The sequence below is a fragment of the Hemiscyllium ocellatum genome, chromosome 3 (assembly GCF_020745735.1).
Source record: "Hemiscyllium ocellatum isolate sHemOce1 chromosome 3, sHemOce1.pat.X.cur, whole genome shotgun sequence".
NCBI classification, from domain to species: Eukaryota; Metazoa; Chordata; class Chondrichthyes; order Orectolobiformes; family Hemiscylliidae; genus Hemiscyllium; species Hemiscyllium ocellatum.
Window position 1 is genome coordinate 10,754,240 of NC_083403.1, and position 25,581 is coordinate 10,779,820.

Sequence of the window (25,581 nt, forward strand, 5' to 3'; positions counted from 1 at the left end):
AGAATCTATATGGACTTCAGAAAGGCGTTCAACAAGGTTCCCCATGGGAAACTGATTAGCAAGGTTAGATCTCCTGGAATACAGGGAGAACTCCCCATTTGGATACAGAATTGGCTCAAAGGTAGAAGACAGAGGATGGTGGCAGAGGGTTGTTTTTCAAACTGGAGGCCTGTGACCAGTGGAGTACCACAAGGATCGGTGCTGGGTCCTCTACATTTTGTCATTTACATAAATGATTTGGATGCGAGCATAAGAGGTACAGTTAATGAATTTGCAGATGACACCAAAATTGGAGGTGTAGTGGACAGTGAAGAGGATTACCTCAGATTACAAGAGGATCTTGACCAGATGGGCCAACGGGCTGAGAAGTGGCAGATGGAGTTTAATTCAGATAAATGCGAGGTGCTGCATTTTGGGAAAGCAAATCTTAGCAGGACTTATACACTTAATGGTAAGGTCCTAGGAGTGTTACTGAACAAAGAGACCTTGGAGTGCAGGTTCATGGCTCCTTGAAAGTGGAGTCACAGGTAGATAGGATAGTGAAGAAGGCTTGTGGTATGCTTTCCTTGATTGGTCAGAGTATTGAGTACAGGAGCTGGGAGGTCATGTTGCGGCTGTACAGGACATTGGTTAGGCCACTGTTGGAATACTGCATGTAGTTCTGGTCTCCTTCCTATCAGAAAGATGTTGTGAAACTTGAAAGGGTTCAAAAAAGATTTACTAGGATGTTGCCTGGGTTGAAGGACTGGAGCTATAGGGAGAGGCTGAACCGGCTGGGGCTGTTTTCCCTGGAGAGTCAGAGGCTGAGGGGTGACCTTATAGAGGTTTAAAAAATTATGAGGGGCATGGATAGGATAAATAGACAAAGTCTTTTCCCTGGGGTTGGGGAGTCCAGAACTAGAGGGCATAGGTTTAGGGTGAAAGGGGAAAGATATAGAAGAGCAACTTTTTCACGCAGTGGGTGGTACATGTATGGAATGAGCTGCCAGAGGAAGTGGTGGAGACTGGTACAAAATGCAACATTTAAGAGACATTTGGATGGGTATATGAATAGGAAGGGTTTGGAGGGATATGGGCCGGGTGCTGGCAAGTGGGACTAGATTAGGTTGGGATATCTGGTCGGCATAGACAGGTTGGACCAAAGGGTTTGTTTCCATGTTGTATATCTCTATGACTATATGTAAATCACAAAACGTTTTTAACAAGTTACATTCTCAGGTTAACTATAACAATTGGTGTCAGGCCCGATAAGATGTTGAAGGTGTTAACCCCCTGTGGTCTATTGTCTGTGCCATAATGTTTCGACTGATTCTAATCTTAAAAATTAGTTAAGAGTCTTACATGGCTTCACGTAGTTTTTGAGCAAAGTACAGTGTAACTCTACAAGTACAAATTCACCTCACAAACGTACCTGTGTATATGTGTGTCTGGGGTGGGGGTTGTGAGTGTCTGTGAGAAAGAGTGTATATGTGTGTGAGTGAGTGTAAAGGGACCCAAGTCTGTGAGAGGGTGCGTGTGGGAGACAGCGTGTGTCTGTCTGTCTGGGGTGTTGCAAAGGTATTGAGCATAGGTATTTTAAGCGGCAATACTAAATTAAAACAGGTTTTAACAAACTCAATACTGTAAATTACAAGAGTCCGAGACGGGACTCATGTCAGAATGAGAGCTAAGCCACTTAGGAGTAAAACCTGGAAGGACAATAGTAGAAATGTAACATACTTTGCCTGTGCATGTTCTAGCCAACAGATAGTTCACACCCCGAGCAGAAAGAGGCCCCAAACATGGCGGCGCAGGCTCGAGCACGGCCGCCCCTGCCTTTACACTATTGGCCAAACCGAAACGGTACTGTCCAATGGTACACCTCGTTGAGAGAGGGTGGCCGCAGTGCGGCTACTTAAAGAGGCAGCAGGCGGGCAATTCTCAGAGACAGCGTGCGCAGAGACTATTGCAGAAAATATGTCCGACGAAGGAAAGTTGTTCGTCGGCGGCCTGAACTTCGACACAGACGAGCAATCCCTGGAAGAGGTTTTCTCCAAGTACGGCCAGATCGCTGAGGTGAAAGTGATTAAGGACAGAGACACCATGGCTTCCCGCGGCTTCGGCTTCATCACTTTCGAGAACCCGGACGACGCCAGGGACGCGCTGCAGGCCATGAACGGAAAATCCATCGACGGGCGGCAGATCCGAGTGGACCACGCCGAGAAGAAGTCGGGAGGAGGTGGCTACGGCGGAGGCCGAGGCGGTTACGGACGTGGACGAGGAGGCGGTGGCTACGGCTCTCGGCAGTACGATTCGAGGGCGGACGGCTACTACCGGGGAGACAGCTATTCCCGGGGCCGGGGAGGAGGCTACGGAGGGCGCAGCTCCTACCAGTGACACTGGTCATGGTCTAAATCCGAGGTCTGACCTCCTCCCTCTCGGTTTTGCTATTTTTTTTGTTTAGGGAAGAGATGGCGATCCGTTAATTTCCCAGCCTCGTGTTTTCCCCACTAGAATATAATTGTTGGCCATTTTTTTGCCCCCGCCATGTACCGGTTTGAGAGGCTGGCGGCTGCTGATCGATCTCTGCTTGTCCCTGCTCCCGTTATATCGGGCGGCTGTAGCCCCATCGCTATTGTTCGGCCGAGAGTTTTCATCTGTTGTGACTTTTTAAGTAATTAAAAACCAAACCACCTAGGTTGTATTCTTTGCATAATCTGAAGGACATTTCTAAGAATGTGTCTTGCCTGGCGGTCGATCAAGAGATCGCGAATTCTAATAATCACCGTTGGTTTTTTTTTCAAAGTCATTTTATGTGATAAAAGAAATTAAATCCCGCCTCAGGCGTGGTGAATTCATTTATTTTCGAAAAGCAATATTGATGGGATGTTGATAACCTTTTTTTGTACGAAACTTGTTTCTTGGAGAATGGCAAAAAAAATTAAACATTATAAATTGAATTGTCTGTGGCGTTTTCTTTTTGGTTTGTAACAGTTGGGTGAGGGAGTTGGCTCTGCCTGGGTCTTTTTTTTTCCCTCCTGTGAAAGAGAACTGGAACATGGCGGCAATGCGGTGTGTGTAATTCACGTCCCTTTCTCTCTGAAGGTGCAGAGCTCACACAAAGCTGGGTCTAGCGCCGGCTGGGGGTGGGGGGGGATTCTGCTTTCAGACTCTGCCTCATGGCCACGTGGAGGAGAGCCCAGGCTAGTACCCACCCACTTTTTTTTTCTCTCTCCCTTGTCTGTGGCCCCTTCCTCCTCTACAGCAAGAGGCCATGCTGTATGTAGCCCGCAGTTATCATTCTTATTCATACCCATTTTTATTCCAAGCCTGTTTTCCACATGGCACAGTGTGGATAATGTGCATCACCCCTCTTTTTTTTCCCCTAGTACGGAGATATGGAAATTGCTCACCTAAATTTTCAGCTAGTTTAAAATAGACACCTATTTAAAAGGGATGTGCCAACGTACTAAGTGCGCCTCACATTTCTGCATCGATCAGGAGCCTGAGGAGGCGGAAATGCTTTGGAAGTTTGCAGCAAACCATGTGGCGCGTCAAAAGTCTGCCACTTTTGGAGCTTTGTCACGCAGGCGTCGTTCTCAGCTGCTTTTCACCGTGTATTGCAGCATCCCGTTCCCTTTGCAAAAACTAGCTCAGAGACCGTTAGAAACAAATGTATTTGAAATTGTTCATCAACTAATTTAAAATACACATTTCGGCGTTTAGACTGGCAAGGACCATGTATTTAGACCAGCTATTTAAATTCTACGAGTGTTTTCTTTTGCTTAAAATGCCCAGAATAACGACGACTGGGAGAATGGATAGTACTCCCTGGATGCCCAAAAAGATTTTGTCACTTATATCATTTGTTGCAAGCGTTATCACGACGTGATTAAATATACGGATTTTTATTTGAAACAATTTATTTGATGTTTTATATTGAGGGCCAATTTACGTTAGTAAAGTCCAATCTCTTCATGTTGTCCAACCCTTATTAGGCCAAACTAAGAAAGATTCCCTTGCCTAAAAGGGAACCAGCTGAGAGTTTACCATTGATCACAACAACGGTGACCATGAAACAAACAAATTCTCAGTTACAGATTTGTTGCTGGAATTCAAAGGCCAATGTGGGAATTAGCACATGTATGTTTGTTTGATGGGTGTTTGGATTGTTACTCCAATGACGCTACCACTGTGTCATTAGGAGATCTGAAGACAACGTGTATTCTTGGTCAAGAACATAATTGAGCAGTTTTTCCCAAGATTAGTTCAATCCCCAAATATAAATAGTTGTCTTCAGGTAAATAGGACAAAGAATTATCAACTCCTCACCCAAGCTATGACTATCAATCTTATTTTACTGGTTTTTATGTCAATTTGGAATCATGATTACCATCCCTTTAGCACAAGCACACAATATTTTTTTTCTCCCATTTGTCCCATATTATGGTTATTGTTGGAGTTTGTAGACTGCTCCCACCTTCACCTCATATTTCTCATGTTCATCTATACATCCTAATCTCATGAACCAAAATCACCTCTATTCCACAAATGTCTAACTTGCACATTCCTGACTGTTAATATTCAGGACTCAGTCCTTATCACCCTGCAGCTATATCTCTATGATAGCTATCAGATCATATATACTTGAATGTATGCTAACAATATATCAAGTAAAAAGTGAGGTCTGCAGATGCTGGAGATCAGAGCTGAAAATGTGTTGCTGGTTAAAGCACAGCAGGTTAGGCAGCATCCAAGGAACAGGAAATTCGACATTTCGGGCCAGAGCCCTTCATCAGGAATGAGGAGAAGGTGCCAGGCAGGCTAAGATAAAAGGTAGGGAGGAGGGGTGATGGAGATGGGATAGGTGGAAGGAGGTCAAGGTGAGGGTGATAGGCCGGAGTGGGGTGGGGACAGAGAGGTCAGGAAGAGGATTGCAGGTTAGGAGGGCGGTGCTGAGTTCAAGGGAATTGACTGAGACGGGGTGGGGGGGAGGGAATGAAGAAACTGGAGAAATCAGAGTTCATCCCTTGTGGCTGAACTCAGATTTCTCCAGTTTCCTCATTTCCCCTCCCCCCACCTTGTCTGTCGATTCCCTTGAACTCAGCACCGCCCTCCTAACCTGCAATCTTCTTCCTGACCTCTCTGTCCCAACCCCACTCCGGCCTATCACCCTCACCTTGACCTCCTTCCACCTATCACATCTCCATCGCCCCTCCCCCAAGTCCCTCCTCCCTATCTTTTATCTTAGCCTGCCTGGCACCCTCTCCTCATTCCTGATGAAGGGCTCTGGCCCGAAACATCAAATTTCCTGTTCCTTGGATGCTGCCTAACCTGCTGTGCTTTAACCAGCAACACATTTTCAGCTAACAATATATCAATCCTATTCACAGATACAGAGCCTTGAGCTTTGGTCATTTTCCTAAGGTCCAGAGTTGATGGTTAACACGATCCTAGGTTTTTGTTTTGTCCCTTCTGCTATCCTCTGATCTTCATTTTCCCAGATTACATTTTCCTCTTTCTTTGACTTTTCTATGATTACCACATCCTTCCTCTGTAGAGTCGGTTCTGCTATTAACACGTGTTTCTTCGACACAACTGAAGAATTTAGACTTGTGTAGAATACAACTTTCCTTATCATATAGGCTATAAATCAATTCCAACCCATTAGTTTGAATGGTGCAGCTATTGCACAATTTTCTTATAACACTAGACTATATTTAGATAGAAGACAGCTCCAACATGGTTTAGGTGCAGATCACCCAAACAGTACAACCCCTGCTTCCCAAGTATTTATACCAATAACCTATGAATTGGAACCCACAGAAATCTTTGGGCCTCACATTTATCTTTAGTCTTATGTGCCTATGCCAGTTGGTGCACAACTCAAGCAATAATCCAGAGAGTATAACCAGTGGTTCAATTTTTAAATTTAGTACCGAGCTGCTCCTTTTTTCTATGCAAAATCTCTTTCCTAGTTCTATCTTTCATCCTGAAGGTCTGAGGAGTCATATCAGATTCAAAATATTAACGTTGCTGCTCTGTCCAGAGATGCTACCATATAGACTCCCGCCCACCCTCTGACGACCCCTTCTCCCGCCTCCAACACACCCCATCCACCTGGACACCCCGTGCAGGCCTCCTACCCGCCCTCGACCTCTTTATAGCCAACTGCCGCCGTGACATCAACCGACTCAACCTGTCCACCCCTCTCACCCACTCCAACCTCTCACCCTCAGAACGTGCAGCCCTCCACTCCCTCCGCTCCAATCCCAACCTCACCATCAAACCCGCAGACAAGGGAGGCGCGGTGGTAGTTTGGCGCACTGACCTGTACACCGCTGAAGCCAAACGCCAGCTCGCGGACGCCTCCTCTTATCGCCCCCTTGACCACGACCCCACCTCCCACCACCAAACCATCATCTCACAGACCATCCAGGACCTCATCACCTCAGGGGATCTCCCATCCACCGCCTCCAACCTCATAGTCCCACAACCCCGCACCGCCCGTTTCTACCTCCTGCCCAAAATCCACAAACCTGCCTGCCCCGGCCGACCCATTGTCTCAGCCTGCTCCTGCCCCACCGAACTCATCTCCCAATACCTCGACACGGTCCTGTCCCCTTTAGTCCAAGAACTCCCCACCTACGTTCGGGACACCACCCACGCCCTCCACCTCCTCCAGGATTTTCGCTTCCCCGGTCCCCAACGCCTTATTTTCACTATGGACATCCAGTCCCTGTACACCTCCATCCCCCATCACGAAGGACTCAAAGCCCTCCGCTTCTTCCTTTCCCGCCGCACTAACCAGTACCCTTCCACTGACACCCTCCTTCGACTGACTGAACTGGTCCTCACCCTGAATAACTTCTCTTTTCAATCCTCCCACTTCCTCCAAACTAAAGGAGTTGCCATGGGCACCCGCATGGGCCCCAGCTATGCCTGCCTCTTTGTAGGATATGTGGAACAGTCCATCTTCCGCAACTACACTGGCACCACCCCCCACCTTTTCCTCCGCTACATCGATGACTGTATCGGCGCTGCCTCGTGCTCCCACGAGGAGGTTGAACAGTTCATCAACTTTACTAACACCTTCCATCCCGACCTGAAATTCACCTGGACTGTCTCAGACTCCTCCCTCCCCTTCCTAGACCTTTCCATTTCTATCTCGGGCGACCGACTCAACACAGACATCTATTATAAACCGACTGACTCCCACAGCTACCTGGACTACACCTCCTCCCACCCTGCCCCCTGTAAAAACGCCATCCCATATTCCCAATTCCTTCGTCTCCGCCGCATCTGCTCCCAGGAGGACCAATTCCAACACCGCACAACCCAGATGGCCTCCTTCTTCAAGGACCGCAGATTCCCCCCAGACGTGATCGACGATGCCCTCCACCGCATCTCCTCCACTTCCCGCTCCTCCGCCCTTGAGCCCCGCTCCTCCAACCGCCACCAAGACAGAACCCCACTGGTTCTCACCTACCACCCCACCAACCTGCGCATACAACGTATTATCCGCCGCCATTTCCGCCACCTCCAAACGGACCCCACCACCAAGGATATATTTCCCTCCCCTCCCCTATCAGCGTTCCGCAAGGACCACTCCCTTCGTGACTCCCTTGTCAGATCCACACCCCCCACCAACCCAACCTCCACCCCCGGCACCTTCCCCTGCAACCGCAGGAAATGTAAAACTTGCGCCCACACCTCCACACTCACTTCCCTCCAAGGCCCCAAGGGATCCTTCCATATCCGCCACAAGTTCACCTGTACCTCCACACACATCATCTATTGCATCCGCTGCACCCGATGTGGCCTCCTCTATATTGGTGAGACAGGCCGCTTACTTGCGGAACGCTTCAGAGAACACCTCTGGGCCGCCCGAACCAACCAACCCAATCACCCCGTGGCTCAACACTTTAACTCCCCCTCCCACTCCACCGAGGACATGCAGGTCCTTGGACTCCTCCACCGGCAGAACACAACTACACGACGGCTGGAGGAGGAGCGCCTCATCTTCCGCCTGGGAACCCTCCAACCACAAGGTATGAATTCAGATTTCTCCAGCTTCCTCATTTCCCCTCCCCCCACCTTGTCTCAGTCGGTTCCCTCAACTCAGCACCGCCCTCCTAACCTGCAATCCTCTTCCTGACCTCTCCGCCCCCACCCCACTCCGGCCTATCACCCTCACCTTGACCTCCTTCCACCTATCCCACCTCCATCGCCCCTCCCCCTAGTCCCTCCTCCCTACCTTTTATCTCAGCCGGCTTGGCTCTCTCTCTCTTATTCCTGATGAAGGGCTTATGCTCGAAACGTCGAATTCTCTATTCCTGAGATGCTGCCTAACCTGCTGTGCTTTGACCAGCAACACATTTGCAGCAGATATCCAATGAGTTCCTCTGTTCTTTGCTTTTATTTTGTAAGTGTGCTAGTGGTACCTGTGGACCAAGACCCCTGAATTCAACCCCTCCTGGTGCATGTACCTATAACCTGACCGCCAGCACTGAGATTCTGCTCGGACAAAAGAACAGTTTCAAAGGCAAAGTGGCAGTAATTGCACTAATACATTACATTCAGTTAAGGCAATCTTAATGAGCTCCAGCACAAAATAAGGTGGTTGTTAGGTGGTGACCTGGGACTGAGAAGGCAGGCCTCTGTCATTATACTATAGAAGTCCTCCCTTGAAACAGGATTATTCAACTGCAAAGCTTGAGATTAGATTCCCTTCAGTGTGGAAACAGGCCCTTTGGCCCAACAACTCCACACCGACCGGCCGAAGTACAACCCACCAGACCCATTCCCCTACATTTACCACTGACTAATCCACCTAACATTATGGGCAATTTAGCACGGCCAATTCACCTAACCTGCACATCTTTGGACTGTGGGAGAAAACTCGCCTTATTTGCATCTAAGAGCACCCGGAGGAAACCCACACAGACACGGGGAGAATGTGCAAACTCCACACAGACAGTTGCCCAAGGCAGGAATTGAACCTGGGTCCCTGCTGCTAAGGCAGCAGTGCTAACCACTGAGCCAGATGTTGGGTAAAGTTGGGATTGAACATGGCTGAGACACCCTTCCAGGAATAATGCCTACCAGAAATGAATAGCAGCTTCATGAAGAAATTCCTCAGCACCTGCCTCCGCTTGCTACCAGCAGCTTCAGGGGCATGGTCTGGGAAAATTTTAACCCTGTGCAGAATGGTGGTGGAGGGGGGAGCTGGGGGTGGGGGGGAAAAGAGGGAGGAAAGGTGCAAATGGACTACAATAATCATCTTCAGTCTTGTCTATTGTCTGCATTAGAAGTATCCTTTTGACTGAACATAAGATTACCTTAATTCTAGGGTTGGGCATCAGTTAGATGATGGTGGGTCGGTGTGGTGATAGGTCGGAGCGGAGGGTGGAGTAGGTAAGTGGGAAGAAAGATGGACAGGTATGACAGTTCAAGAGGGCTGGTTCTGGAATAAGGTTGTGGGGGGGGGGGGGGGGGGGGGGGAAAAAAAGAAGAGAAGGTGGAGGAAGAGAGATGAGGAAACTGGCAAAATCCACAACTATCCTGTGTGATTGGAGTGTCTGAAGGCAGAAGATGAGTTCTCCCACCAGGCATCAGGTGGCTTGGATTTGGCAGTGGTGGCAGCCCAGGACTTGCACATCCTGTCCTTGGCCCATGTGGGTGCCCAAGTTTACCCCTTTGGTCTGAAGGAAGTGGGAGGATTTGAAGGAGAGGTTGTTGAGGGTGAGGACCAGTTCAACCAATTGGAGGGGGAACTGGTTGGGTCAACAGGAGGGGAAGAAATGGAGGCTCAGAGGCCTTCATCATGGCAGATGGACATGTACAGGGAATGGGTGTCCATGGTGAACATCTCTGGGACACAGGCACCAAATGATCCTCACATCCTGTGGCCAACCACTTCAACTACCTTGCCCACTCATGGGCATGCAAGCCCTGGGTCTCCTCTACTGCCAAATCCAAACCACCCAATGCCAGGAGGAAGAACACCTCATCTTCTGCTTTGCAACCTTCCAATCACACAAGTTTAATATCTATGTCACCAGTTTATATTCCTCCCCCACCCCAACCTTATCCCAGATTGAACCCTCCAACTTGATTCCACCCTCTTAAATTGTCCTGTCTACCTTCCTTCCCACCTAGCCACTCCACCCTATCACCTATTGTGTTTAAAGCTACCTGCTCTTCTCCTTCCCCCTCCAATTTATCTCAGCCCCCTTCGTTCCCACCCACATTCCTAACAAAGGGCTTATGCCAAAAATGTTGACTCTTCCTCCTTGAATGCTGCTTGACTTGCTATTTTTCCCCTCCCTCCCCGAGAGCCAAGAGACTACAGAGTGTGTGGAGTACAATTTGGCCACTGCTGATGACTGACCAGCCTTGAGCCGCTAAAACTGTTCACACTTCCATTTAATACCAATAATGCCAGAGCACAATATAGTGTGCAGCACAGTGGCAGAGACCCAGGCTCAATTCCCACCTCATTTTCCGTGTCTGCGCGGGTTTCCTCCCACAATCCAAAAAATATGCAGGTTAGGTGAATTAGCTATGCTAAATTGCCCATAGTGTTAGATGAAGGGGTAATTGTAGGGGAATGGTCTGGGTGGGTTGTGCTTTGGTGGGTCAGTGGGGACTTGTTGGACTGAAGGGCCTATTTCCACACTAAGTAATCTAATCCAATGACAACAGAAAGTATTCTCAACAGGAAGGTGGGACTTTGTGCAGTTGTCCAGTCGTGGGGAGATACTTTTCTGATACTGTCATGGAGATGTTGAGGTAGTGTATTTTGCCCTTTTGGTTACCTCACTACCTGGAGCAGCTCCAGTCTGGCCAAGACATTGAATTCTCCACTGACAGCATATTCTACAGTAGTGCCAATTTCATTGCATCCTTCAAATGACACAGAATATGAAGCTGTGAACTTAATAAAAATCAACAAGGTTTCCATGCTTGACTTGATTTCGTGAGACTTCTTGGGAACTGGAGTCTACGCTGAGCATTCTTAGGGCAACACCTCTTTCTCCCCCCCACACCACCACTACTACTGGGTGCTGCAAGTTGACTACTTGCTTGACTGATTAGACGCAACAGTCCTCCCAATTTTGTCACCATCTCCTAGATGCAAATAAGGAGGATTTCACAAGGTAGTCATGGCTGCGTTTTCCATTGTTGATTCTATTATCTCAGTCAGTGCCAGATGGTGTCTGGTTTAATTGGTATTTTACCTTCCAACAGTTGATAGTACTCCAAAATGTGCTTAAATTGTGAGTGCAATTCTGGTCACCCTGCAACAGAAAGCATCCTTGTAAATAATTTTTGCATCCTATCAAGGCTGGAGGGTTTAAAGAGGGCAAAATAGGTCAAGACTTCGATGTACAGCACAGACAGACCCTCTGGTTCAACCTATCCATGCCAACCAGTTATCCCAACCCAATCTAGTCCCACTTGCCAGTACACTGCTCATATCCTTCCAAACCCTTGCTATTCATATACCCATCCAGATGGCTTTTAGTTGCAGTCGTACCATCCTCCACGACTTCCTCTGGCAGCTCATTCCACACATGCACCACTGAAAATGTTGCCCCTTAGGTCTCATCTTTCTCCTCCCATCCTAAATCTATGCCTTCTAGTTCTGGACTCCCCCACCCCTGGGAAAGACTTAGGTATTTACCCTATCCATGCCCCTTCTCTAAGGTAACCCCTCAGCCACCAACACTTCATGGAGAACAGCCCCAACCTATTCAACCTCCCTACAGCTCAAATTCTCCAACCCTGGCAACATCCTTGTAAATCTTTTCTAAACCCTTTCAAATTTCGCAACATCTTTCCAATAGGAAGGAGACCAGAATTGCACACAATATTCCAACAGTGGCCTAACCAATGTCCTGTACAGCTGCAACACGACCTCCCAAATCCTGTACTCAATACTTTGAGCAATAAAGGAAAGCATACCAAATGCCTTCACTATCCTATCTACCTGTGACTCTACTTTCAAGGAGCTATGAACCTGCATTCCAAGATCTTTGTTAAGCAACACTCCTGAGGACCTTACCGTTAAGTGTATGAGTTCTGCTAAGATTTGCTTTTCCAAAATGCAACATATCACATTTATCTGAATTAAACTCCATCTGCCACTTCTCTGCCCATTGGCCCATCTGAACAAGATCCTGTTGTAATCTGAGGTAACCCTCTTCACTGTCCACTATACCTCCAATTTTGGTGTCATCTGCAAACTTAACTGTACCTTTTATGCTCGCATCCAAATCATTTATGTAAAATGGCAAAAAGTAGAGGACCCAGCACTGATCCTTGTGGTACTCCACTGGTCACAGGCCTCCAGTGTGAAAAACAACCCTCCACCACCACTGTCTTCTACCTTTGAGCCAGTTCTGTATCCAAATGGCTAGTTCTTCCTTTATTCAGTGAGATCTAACCTACTTCAGGGGCCATCTTTTCATAGAGGGTAGTGTGTATGGAATGAGCTGCCAGAGGTGTTGGGGAGGCTGGTACAAATACAACATTTAAAAAGGCATTGGATGGGTAAATAACTAGAAAGGGTTGAGGGGGATATGGGCCAAATGCTGGCGAGTGAGAATAAGTCAGTTAGGAAATCTGGATAGCACAGACAAGTTGGGCCAAAGTTTCCATAATGTATGACTGCTTTAAGGCAAAAACACTATTCTTATACCATTGATAACAATGAGAATTACTGGCATTTTGTCAAATACTTAATAGTAACTCAACTGCAACATAACTGCTTTAATTAGCAGCATCCTATAACCACATCTTTGGCAAAGGAAAAGTCAGCCAGATTTCTCACTTGCCATCTCCAGTCCAGGACAACAAACACCAACAGAAAGAACTAGAACTTTTGACAGGTGTATCTAATAGCTTCAACTGAAAGCAAAGTGAAAACACTGGGTCTGTGAGCCCTACTCCACCCACTCATGCTTTGTCTAATTTTAAAATCCCAAAGCTGTTTACTGCTTTCCATGGAGCAAATACCTTGGGCACCAGGTTTACAACAGCCCCCTTTGAGAGAGAACCAGGACAAAAATCCTTCAAGGCATATTGTCACATCTCCCCATTAAGAAAAGCAATAAATTGTCAACATGCAAATATTGTTCCAATTTTAAAGACTTTATTCTCATGTTAAGAGTACAGTACATTTTATATACACATTACACCACACCCAAGCATACAAGCATTTAACACTACAGTCCATCACCATCTGTTTCTTGCATCACTGATTTGCCTTCCTTCAAATTTTAAGCTTTAATTCATTTGAACTTGTGACTCTGGGACCTTTGATTACTGCTCCAGTTGTACTATAGTTACAAAAGTCTCAATGTGAATGAATCAAACTAGAGGGAAAATCAAGAAACTGGAAAGATTAAATTAAATTCTTGAGAACATTTGGACAGCAGCAAAAACGCCATTGGAAAGAGAGACAAATATCCAGTTTGGATAAATTGGAAGGTGAAATATTGAATGTCAGTAAGGAGGGTCTCTCAGAAATGGTGACAAGAGCATGGGAAACAGCTTCTTTGACAAAAGACTGACTGAAGAGCAGAGGTAAGCAACATTTAAAGAAGACAGTTTCTCAATCATGGTTGACATTAGATCATGGTCATTGTGTTGGCACAGAATTTAACTTGTTCCATACCATGGAATCACAGCAAAGAGGCTGGTCAGCCCATTCAATCTGTACATGCAGATGTCCACTTACACCAGCCCCACAGCCCTGAAAGCTGACATTTCAAGTGTGCAGCAAAATAGTATTTTAAAAGATTTGAGGTTACCTCTCCTACCTACTCAGTACATTCCAGATTCCCACCAAGCACTGCAAGTGAGTTTTCATTATACCCCCTCTAAACCACCTGCCTTTCACTTTAAAAAGTATGCTTCCTTGTTATTGACTATTCCACTCAGGGAACAGCTACTTTCTACTCACCTTGCCCCAGCCCCTTTTATACATCTGAAGTCATCTCATCCATTACAACCTCCAACAGATGGCACTCCATACTCAGATCCAATCCTGACTTTGTAATCACATCTGTTGACAATGGATAGTGCTGTTGTCTGATATACTAACCTCTACATTAGAGGCTCAGTGCTAGCTCATACCTATTGACCCAGGCCATTTTGTCCATAGTCTGTGATCTGATTTCACGGAATGATCTCTCCCACTTCAACTGCCCCCAGCACAAGTGCCCAATCCTACACAGCTCACTTCACCCTTCCCCAAAATCCATGAACAGGACTCCGAGCAGACCCATTGTTTCTGGCTGCTCCTGCCTCACAGAACTCCTCTTTCTACCTCAGCTTAATTTTTCCCCCACTCCTTGGACAGTCCCTTCTACCTTTTTTCTGATTCTGAAACACCATGTAAACAATTTCCAGTTGCATGCTGCTGCTGTTGCCACTTCACCATGGACATGTAAATGCTTTACACATCCATTCTTCCATCTGACCACCAAAATGCTCAGGGCTTAGAATGAGAATATGTGCAGAAGCTGGCCATTCAGCCCATAATGTCCACACCAACTCTGAAGAGGATCCCATTCTTACCCATCCAGCTAAACTCAATCCCTGCAATCCTGTATTTCTCACTAATCCACCTAATCTACACTCCTGGGCACTATGGGAAATTTAGGACAGTCAGTCCAACTAAGTTGCACATCTTTAGTCTGTGGAAGGAAACAAGCATGTAGGGAAACCCAGGTGGGAGAATATGCAAACTCCTGACAGTGGAATTGAACCTGTATCCTTAGCACTGAGGCAGCAATGCTAACCATTGAGCCACACTGCTTCTTCCTAGGGAAAATGGTCTGAATTGACTGGCCAAGCTCATTCTCACTTAAAACACTAACTCACTTTCTCCAGGTCAAAAAGGTGCACATGCATACCTGCATGGGTCCCAATTATGCCGGTCACTTAGTGAGGGTACATGAAACATTCCTTATTCCAGTCCTACTCTAGCCTCCATCCACACTTGGGCTTCCCTTATCTGGAATTGGAATAATTCAAATTCACTTCCCATTTCCACCCTGCTCTTTTCTTCTCTAGTCCATCCAGCTCCTGCCTTCCCTTCCTCAGCATCTGTTTCCATTTCAGAGGATAGGGTAGCCACCAATATCCAGTATAGATCCACCTGCTCTCATCTGAAAATGTGTTGCTGGAAAAGTGCAGGTCAGGCAGCACCCAAGGAACAGGAAATTTGACGTTTCGGGCATAAGCCCTTCCTGAAATGTCGAATTTCCTGTTCCTTGGATGCTGCCTGACCTGCTGCACTTTTCCAGCAACACATTCAGCTCTGATCTCCAGCATCTGCAGACCTCACTTTCTCCACCTACTCTTATGTAGAGTATACCTGGTAATACATGGTTCTAGGGATATAAAGACTATACAATCCTCCCAGGTTCTCTGTTGCATCTGTTCCAATGATGCAAACTTCAAAAAGGCCTCAAAATATCCACTTTCTACTTTCACCGAGGGTTCTCTGATCACTGGTTGATATAGCCCTCAGCTGTGTCGGACCCATCTCCTGCAGCTCAGCTCTCACCCTCTTACAATAAGTACCCTTATTCTCACTTATCCCACCAGAATCCACAGCCGAACTATCACCAGTCACCATTTCTGGCACCTCCAGCAGAATACCACCAGATAAATTCCCATCTCCTTCCTTGTCCCTGTGGAAGGCTGACAATTCCTTCTGGGACATCTTGGTCCCCTTCACACCCAGCATCACCTGAGTCCCATGGCATCTTCCTATGCAATCACAGAAGGTTAGTATTTGCCCATTTACTTCCTCACTATTGAAGGCCCTACACACCTTCCAGGTGAAAATTAATCTGCAATCCATTAAATAAGCACAGTGGTTAGCACTGCAGCCTCAGCGCCAGAGACCTGGGCTCAATACCCTCCTCAGGCAACTGACCGGAGTTTGCACATTCTGTGTCTGTGTGGGTTTCCTTTGGGTGCTCCGGTTTCCTCCCACAGCCCAAAAAAGTGCAGGTATGGGGAATTGGCCATGCTAAATTGCCTGTCATGTTAGGTGAAGGGGTAAGTGTAGGGAAATGGGTCAGGGTGGGTTGCACTTCCGCAGGTCGGTGTGGACTTGTTGGGCCGAAGGGCCTGTTTCCACACTAAGTAATCTAAATGTAAATCTTAGTTGACTGTACTTGCTGTTCACAATGTGGTCTCGGTCATTGCAGGTATCCAATCTGCAAACATCTGTACATTGTCAACAAAAGTGACAGCTTCCAGTTGCCTGGCTAACATTTCTCTCCAGATTGCTACAATGCAGCTCAATGCAAGCTAGAACAACAAAATCTCAGCCTTCTGGACTCAGTTCAACAATTTTAGGGCCTGAGCATGTTTTCCCATCTCCTTACCCTAACACCCATATCCCAGACCCTACCATCATATTAATTAGATTCCCTCCAGTGTGGAAACAGGCCCTTCGGGCCAAGTCCACACCGACACTCCAAAGAACAACCCACCCCCCTTGACTAATGCACCGAACAGTATGGGCAATTTAGCTTGTCCAATTTACCTGACCTGCACATCTTTGGATTGTGGAGCAAACCAGAGCACCCTGAGGAAACGCATGCAGACAGTTGCCAGAGTCTGGCATTGAACCTGGGTCCTTGGTGTTGTGAAGCAGCAGTGCTAACCACTGAGCCACCCAAATTATTGCTGGAAAGAAAAGACAATTGGTTACCTATGTGTAGTTTCAAGCAATCATGTTTCAGCCTAATGCTGCAAATAATACCTTGCTATGATTTTTGTTTTGCTATGACAATTATTGATGGATTTATCAGCTAATGATCCCTTTAGCAGGTATTCATTCTCCCAAGCTGACCTTCACCCATCTCTTTTTCACCCAACTGCTTCTCTCTGGGCTCCATTCATCACATACCACACCCTTTCCTACCAATCAGTTCTGATAAAAAGTCACTGCACCCAAAATGTTACTTTCTCTCCACAGATGTTTTGACCACTGAAGTATCTCCAACAATTTGACTGTCTGATTTCTGCATCAACACTTCCTCATTCCTGATGAAAGGCTTATACCTGAAATGTCGATTCACCTGCTCCTGATGCTGCCTGACTTGCAATGCCTTTCCAGCACCATACTCGCAACTCTGATCTCCAGTCCTTTCTCCTTCCTTTCCCTCTGCCAACACCTCCCCCCACAGAATTGAGATTAATTAGCTTGTATTTTCTCCAATAGTTTCCCTACTATAGGAAAGGCTCTATAGCACCTTGTCCCTTTCTATCACCATGCTTGCAAAGCAAAACCACATTGGCTGCAGGGGAGCTACCAGATGACATACAGCTACCAACAACTGAATTTGCTCAGGGACCCTTATTTCCTTGTCACTCATCTCTTAATATAGTTACCAATTGTTATTACATATGCAGTCAATTCACTGATATCTGCTCCTCAATTGCCTGTTGACTGCTTGGAAGCCTTCACTGACTGCACTCGATCCTGAAACTCTACCCACAAACATTGACTCTTCAACGATATCATCTTTGCTGCATAACTGACTTCCTAACTGAAAAAGGAGACATCTCCACTTTTGCACCTTCCCTCTCCTGAGTATCCTATACCACAATGTTGAGTTGCCAGCCTTGTCCCTCCTACAACCACATTACAATTCCATATTGCTATCCCAAATATGTCCTACTCATCTGCTTTCCTTCCAACAGTAGAGGCCATCCATCCTTGCCTTACCCCCTTGAGAAACATGGTTGAATTCTGTGCCATGGTTAAGATATACAGTTGTACGACTGAATTAATGCTGTCTCCGGTCCCACTGCATTAGTGCTGTAGGAGGTAAAATAGTTTAGCAGGGACATGTTTTCCAATTCTAGTTAAGGTGCAGACCATCTTAGAAGAGATCCTGTAACCTAATCATCTAAAATTATTTCTCCTGCACCTACCCAAACCACACCATTCATCTACCCAGTTGTATCCTTGTGCTCACTAGGTGTAATCTCAAGATTTCATTCAAGGGACCCTTGCCCAACAAGACATCTGTAAACATCAGTGAGCCCTAGCACTGAATGTCAGTTAGCTCAGATGGTTAAAGCATGGCACTAACACCACCAAGGTAGAGAGTTCAATCCCCACACTGACCAAGTGTGACATTGGGGTTTGCACATGCAGGGTCTGTTTGTTGTTGCTTTTCTTGGGACAGCACAGTGGTTAGTATTGCTGCCTCAGCACCAGGGACTGCAAATTCCACAAAATTACCAGAGGCTGGAATTGAACCATTCTCATGGAGTCTGCTTGGGTCTCCTCCAGGTGCTCCAATTTCCTCACCCAATCCAAAGATGTGCAGATTAGATGAACTGGACATGCTAAATTGCCCAATGTTCAGGGATGTATAAGTTAGGTGCATGAGTCAGGGGTAAATGTAGGGGAATAGGTCTGGGTGGGATATTCTTCAGGGGGTCAGTGTGGACTTGTTGGGCCAAAAAGGGCCAGTTTCCACACTTTCGGGATTCTAATTCTAACTCATTCTGTTGGTGATATTTCATTTAGTGTCAGTCTATCACAAAACAGAAGCCAAAAAAAGTGTTGATTCTTCAAAACTTTAGGGATGATGTACTTCCTGAAACTGAGCTCTCCAACTAGGGAAACCTCTTACCTACATCTACCCTGCATGACTATCCCTTTAACTGTCTTGTAGGCTTCAATGAGGCCACCTCAAACTCTATTCGACACAGGTCCAGTCTGCCCGATCGATCCAGAGGACAGTGGTGCCATCCTAGGTACAAGTTAGGTGAAATTGTGTCACTCCCTCGATGTCAATGTTTCCCATAATAGGACGACCAAAACTGCAGAGTATTCAGAGTACAGATTAACCAGGCTCCTATACAATAGAAGAAAGACTTCATTACTCCCGACATTACCACAGAATTCTTGACAAATTTGTTATTGCTCTTAAGCAGGATACATAAACTAGTAGATACAGCACGTCCCATTACCAAAAAGACATTGGTGTGGTAACATTGCACATGCACCTCAAAAGATCAAAGTTAATTGCAATGAGGGATATTAGCAGCACAGAGGACTGGTGTGCTGTAGTATTATTGGACCAATAATATTTAACCCAAGGCTAAAACATCCTGGGCACGTTCCAATTTTAATACAGCAGACAGTGAAATTTGAATTAAGTAAAAAGCTGTGCTTAGTGTTGTTTAGGGAGTGAAGTGCAGCATTAGGTCTAGCTGGGGCTACTTGTGACTCCAGACTGCAAACTAAACACTAGGCAAGGGGATCAAGGTAGATGCCTCAACTCTTGTAATTCTTCCAACCAGTAATAAAAAAATTGCTATCAGGAGGTTAAATGAACTGACAATGGCACCAGGCTTTGTTGCCTGCCTGGAGGCAGAGTTCAGGCCATCTGCTCTAGGCTGAGAGCAGCTTGCAGTTGGCAATGGTCCAGTTGTTACAGCAACACTGGTAACCAGAGGCAGGACTATGAAATAGTTACATCTGAGTAATGAGCAGCAAGATTAAGAGCAAACTTGAACAGTAACCTCTGGATTATAAAGAGACAAGCAAAATTGAACAGGGTAAATAAGAAAATATGGCTCAAAGAATACAGAGGTGGGTTTTAACATTGATTAATTGCTATTAATCTAGTTTTTAACCTCATTCCCCAGTTTACTTTGTTAGCTCTACTACCATTCCTTTTAACTGCTTTTTAGGTTTAAACCTTTAGTCTGAGGCCTACAATTTTTCCTCAAACTGTAAAATTCCACTAAGCTTGATTGCAGTCACCTAGAGGCTCTTTTGCCATATTACTGACTGCTCTCCAAGTATGAAAGTAATGGGGAAAATGGGAGCTGTTCAAGTACATGTTCTGGTGAGTCGTGCATCTAGACCTAACAGAGGGGCTTCAAATGAGTGTGGAAGAGATCATAAAAACACTTACTGAACACAAAGAAATAAGGTGGTTTGCAATTTGGGATGGGATTCTACACACTAGTTTAGAAGAATGATCACTAACAGGAAGAGAAAACATACTTGATTATCAGCAAGGCTAGAGATAAAGACAAGTTAGGTTCAGTTCTGTACCTCACTTTGTACATTTGTAACAAAACAAGAATCGCTATAAGTAATGATCTGAGCAATTAAAACCATAGTTGCAGAGTAATCATGGATGCAATCTGAATATCCAAAATATAGAAAAAATGAACTGGACCAGCCATGTAAATACAGTTAGAAAGCACAGCAAAAACTCACCGCTCCGAAACCAACCACCATTTACAAGGTACAAGTCAGGACAGAATCCAAGTATGCCTAGATGAGTGCAACTCCAACACTACAAACTGGACATTATCCATGACAAAGCAATCCACTTGATTTGTGCCCCATGTGCCACCTTCAACATTCACCAGTGGTGGCAGTGGCATGCACCATTTACAAGATGCACTAACATCTCACCATATACCCTCTGGTAGCACCTTTCAAACTCCCATCACTGGGAAAGACATCAGGTCAAAATTAGATTTGCAAACCTATAAAGCACTGCAGATATTCAACACCCCAAGGAGGACAGTGGTTCAGGAAAGGAACAGCCAGTTCATTTACCATATCCAAATTTGCAGAAGACAAACAGGTGGAAAGACAAGTTACAGGAGGAATACAAATACTTTGAGATATTGTTAAGTGGACAAAAAGTTAGCAAATGGAGTATGTGAGAAAACAAAGTTGCTCATTTTGGGAGGGAAAAGAAGTGTATTTAAATGGAAGTTTTATCAAAGGGACTTGGGGACACATGCTCACAAAAAGCTTGCACACAGGTGAGAAAGTCTATAGCCTTAAAACTTGCCTTTAGACTAAAATGTAATGCTGAATTATAGAACACATTTACTGCACTAGAAAATAGATAGGCAGGAAGGCTCAGAAAAGGGGGGGAACTTAAGGAATGCATGAGATGGTGAGTCCACATGTCCCTAAGTGATAACAAGATGCCCTAAGGCAATTAAGAACAGTTGCCTTAGCATCAGTGAATCTGTGTAAACAGGACACTGATAACATGCATGCAGTTCCCTTGTAAAATGAATGGCTGTTTGATTCTGACCCTGAAACAAAACTCAGTACTATCAAAAGCCTGGTAAATGGTCAGATCTTGTCAATTATAATGGATTCTTATTACACCTTGAAAGTGGGGTAGAGACAGAACAACATTTGCTGTTACAAGACCCTAACTGGAGAGTTCAAAGGGACACTAGACAGAGACCATTTTAGTGTTGAGGCTGTTGAATCCAGTAGAAAATTAACTTTTAGTGCTTACTGCTATGGACTGAACTTAATTACATTTTGGTACTTTATGGTGGTATTGAGTAGCCATTACTGGATATTAAATACAAACTCTGAAGTAATATTGATGAAGCTTTAACTTACTCACTGTTCTTGCAGACCATACAGACTGCCCCACTGTCAATTCTAACTAAATCAGATCCTGTGTCTTAACTGAATTTGAATCAACCCTAAGAAGCAAGCATGTTTAATTTGAAGACTAATGAAATCAGTTTAAATGCAACCTTACAGTAACATCTCAGCCTCAGGGACAAAATAATTCAGTGCTTTTAAAAAAGTCTGCTCTACACTTTAGAAAAAAACCATTCTAAGCCCAACATTGAAGAGATTCTGACACCATCAGGAAGCCATTTTACAGTCAAAAGTTTGCCCTCTAAGAAGCCATTTTGTAAAATAATTGTATCTGACATCTGAGCTGTGCAAGGTTCTCTTATGAACTCTCCAATTAGCTCAGACTGGTAGCTCTTTATGATAGGAGTTTCTCACTAGCAGGTACGTTGCTTAGCTTGTTTTCCTACAAGATGAATGGCTTAGGGCCTGTAAAAGTAATAGGATGGTTATGGTAGGGGATTTTAACTTTCCAAACATCGACTGGGACTGCCAGTGTTAAGGGTTTAGATGGAGAGGGATGTGTTAAATGTGTAAAAGACAATTTTCTGATTCAGTATGTGGATGTACCTCCTAGAGAAGGTGCAAACTTTACTTACTCTTGGGAAATAAGGCAGGGCAGGTGACTGAGGTGTTAGTGGGGGAAACACCATAATTCTATTAGATTTAAAATAATGGCAAGAGATAAGCCAAATCTAAATGGTGGAGTTCTAAATTGGAGTAAGGCCAATTTTGACAGTATTAAAGCTGACTTTTGGGGGGGGGGGGGGGGGGGGAAAAAAGAGAAAAGAGATGTTCACAGGTAAAGGAACGGCTGGAAAATGGGAAGCCTTCAGAAATGAGATTGAGAATCCAGAAAAAGTATATTCCTGTTAAGGTGAAAGGAAAGCCTGCTAGGTATAGGGAATGCTGGATGACTAAAGAAATTGATGGTTTGGTTAAGAAAACATATATGGGAGGTCATGCTGTGGCTGTACAGGACATTGGTGAGGCCACTGTTGGAATTTTGCGTGCAATTCTGGTTTCCTTCCTATCGGAAAGATGTTGTGAAACTTGAAAGGGTTCAGAAAAGATTTACAAGGATGTTGCCAAGGTTGGAGGATTTGAACTATAGGGAGAGGCTGAACAGGCTGGGGCTGTTTTCCCTAGAGCGGAGGCTATGGGGTGACCTTATAGAGGTTTACAAAATTATATGGGGTATGGATAGGATAAACAGATAGTCTTTTCCCTGGGGAAAGGGAGTCCAGAACAAGAGTGCATAGGTATAGGGTGAGGGGAAGAGGAGACCTACAGGGTAACTTTTCCCCAGAGGGTGGTACATGTATGAATGAGCTGCCAGAGGAAGTGGAGGCTGGTACAAGTACAACATTTAAGAGGATTTGGATGGGTTTGGAGAAATGTGGGCTGGGGGCTGGCAGGTGGGACTAGATTGGGTTGGGATGGGACAGGTTAGACCAAAAGGGTAAATTTCCATGCTGTACCTATATGACAGTGATTAGTCAAGTGTACACAGACCTGTCACTTAACCTTTCTCCCTTAATTTATTGTTCTTTTTGGATAAGTGAAAGACAATCTCCAGGACAAACCAAGAGAGGCTTACACATCTGAGTCCACAAGGAATTCCCTGGGCACATCTCATCTCTACCTTAACAAGTACAGCATTAATAAGGAGGGTAATGGAATATTGGCCCTTATTTCAAGGGGGTTGTAGCACAAGTGTAGGAAGCATATTGTAATTGTACATTGTGCTGGTAAAACCAAGTCTTGAGTATTTTGAAGAGTTTTGGTTCCATTAACAAAATATTATTCATTGGAAGGAGTTGATTCCTGGTATAAAGACATGTGATCAGCAAAGGTTAAACAGGATGGAATTCTATACACTAGTCTGGAAGAATGACAAGTGATTTCATTAAAACAATATTAAAGGGGCTTGACAAATCATATGCAGAAAGGAGGCTACCCCTCATGGGAAATGTCTCTGACCAATGGCAGAGCTTCAGAATTAACAAGCAACCTTAGTGAGATGGGGAAGAATTTGAGCGTTGAGCCTTCAGGACTCCTCACCACAGCTTCGCAGGGCTACCTTGCATTAAGGTTGAGATTACGATCAGTAGGGGCATGAAGCAATGCAGAAAAGGCTAACACATGGATAAAAGGATCAGATAGTACAAGTTTAAGGGTGAATGGCTTACTTCTGTTCCCATATCTTATGGCCTTTTGGGTGTGGAATAGGCTACTGCTAATATACCCATTGATGCCCACATGAAGTGGGAGAGGTGATAGAATCAACATCCTCAAGCTTGACTAAAATAGAGTTCACCAGCCGTGAAAGAACAGATTGTTTATTTTGACAAATTCAGCCGTCAAGCCTGCTTTACCCTTTCGGTCATGTGGAATTTATCTTTACCTCAACTTTATTTTGCTGACCTTGCACTCCCTTCAACTTAAGTTAAAAATCCCACCATCCACTACACTATAGTGAATTCTAGAAACTTGCGATCCTTTGTGAGAAGTAATTTCCTTTCATTAAACTTGTTGGCCCTTAACCAAACTCCAGTCTCTCAAGGGGAATATACTCTTCATCTGTTTTATCAACACCCTTTACATGTATATTTATTAAAACTCAAAAACAGGACTCAATTACTCCTAAGTGATTAGCAAAGGTTAGATCATGGAATCCAGGGAAGAGCTGACCATTTGATACTAAATTGGCTTGAAGCTAAGAGACAGGTATGGAGGGCTGCTTTTCAGATTGGAGGCCTGTGACCAGTACTGGGTCCACTGCATTAACATTTATGAAGGATTTGTATGTGAATTAGGAGGTATGCTTGGTTATGTTTGCAGATGACACCCCAATTAGTGGTGTATTGGACAGTGAAGCTTACCTCCGTACAGCGGCATCTTGATCAAACAGACAATGAGCCAAGGACTGGCAGATGGTGTTTAAAGTTGAGGTGCTACATTTTGGGGAAAAATTCAAATCTTAGACACTGAATGGTAAAGTACTGCTAAGTCCAGGAGAGTGTTGCTGAACAACTACACCTTTGTGTGCAGATTCATAGTTCCTTGTAAGCAGAGTCACAGCTAGACAATAGTGAAGGCATTTGGTACATATACCTTTATGGGCAGTCCATGGTGTTGGACATTTAACCTAACCCCACCCATCTCTAGACCCACCTAGATTAGTCAGCACATTGAGTATAGGAGTTGGAGATCATGTTGCACCTGTATATGGTCTTTTCTTGGGGTGAGGCAGGGGAAATAAGAGTCCGAAACTACAGACCTAGGTTTATGGTGAGGGGAAAGATTAAAAAAGGGTGTAAGAGGCAACTTTTTCCTACAGAGGGTGTGTGTATGTGCTGGCAGAGAAAGTGGAGAGACTGGCACAATTGTGATGTTTGAAAAGCATCTGGATGGGTATATGAATAGGAAGGGTTTGGAGGGATATGTGCCAGGTGCAGCTAGATTCGTTTGGATGCATGGCCATAGAATGAATTGTTTCCATGTTGTACCACTAAGACAAACCTCCCTCAGGAAATCAAATCTAGTTAATCTCCAATACATCTACATCAAGGGAACTAAAATTGTTCACAATACCCAAAGGCTGGCACACTAATGAATGGTTCAGTTACAGTAGCACTTGCTATCTTGTTCCTTTAGTCAGGTGCCAAAATAGTATTTTCCTCATTACCTGCTGACTAGTTTTCTGCAATTCTTACACAGGACACATCCTTCTGCAAATCACTACAAGTCCCTCTCCATTTAGAGAAGTTGCCTTTGGTTTCTCCACCCAAATGGATAAACACATGTATCCATGTTGAACTCCATCAGTCTAAGTTTCATCCATTATCTGACTCATCCATAGTGACTTGTAAGTTAGTTTTGTTCTTCATTGCAATTTAATCTTTAAGTCTCACTGAATTTTGTTATAGTGTCTTCTATTCCTTATCTCAAAAAGGATAAGGAGTCACTTGTGGGAATGGTTTGCAGATTCAATATTAGTTACACTGCAGGAGAGCAGAAGAGATAATGGGGCATGAAAGAGTCTTCAGAATGTCATAACTGCTTGTTGACTGCATGAAAACAAAGCTTTACAGATGGAAAAAGAATGAGCTTATTCCAGGCAG

The 25,581-nt window shown here is 45.0% G+C and overlaps 1 protein-coding gene and 1 long non-coding RNA gene across 2 annotated transcripts; one reads left to right on the forward strand and one right to left on the reverse strand.

Annotated features, from left to right (window-relative positions):
* The first annotated feature begins 1,913 nt into the window (after positions 1 to 1,913).
* On the forward strand, positions 1,914 to 2,939 carry LOC132830505 (cold-inducible RNA-binding protein B-like). The gene has a single exon (XM_060848270.1). The coding sequence runs from the start codon at positions 1,957 to 1,959 to the stop codon at positions 2,374 to 2,376; it is 420 nt and encodes a 139-aa protein (XP_060704253.1). The 5' UTR covers positions 1,914 to 1,956; the 3' UTR covers positions 2,377 to 2,939.
* A 10,179-nt stretch (positions 2,940 to 13,118) lies between these two features.
* Positions 13,119 to 24,371, reverse strand: LOC132830531 (uncharacterized). Its single transcript, XR_009646382.1, has 2 exons — positions 24,340 to 24,371; positions 13,119 to 18,887 (listed from the first exon to the last, which is right to left on the reverse strand). It is a non-coding gene; the product is annotated as an uncharacterized LOC132830531 (long non-coding RNA).
* Between the last annotated feature and the right edge of the window lie 1,210 nt (positions 24,372 to 25,581).

What these genes read in the sequence shown, in the direction of transcription:
- LOC132830505 (XM_060848270.1), top strand. Translation starts at nt 1,957, where the DNA reads ATGTCCGACGAAGGAAAGTTGTTCGTCGGCGGCCTGAACTTCGACACA.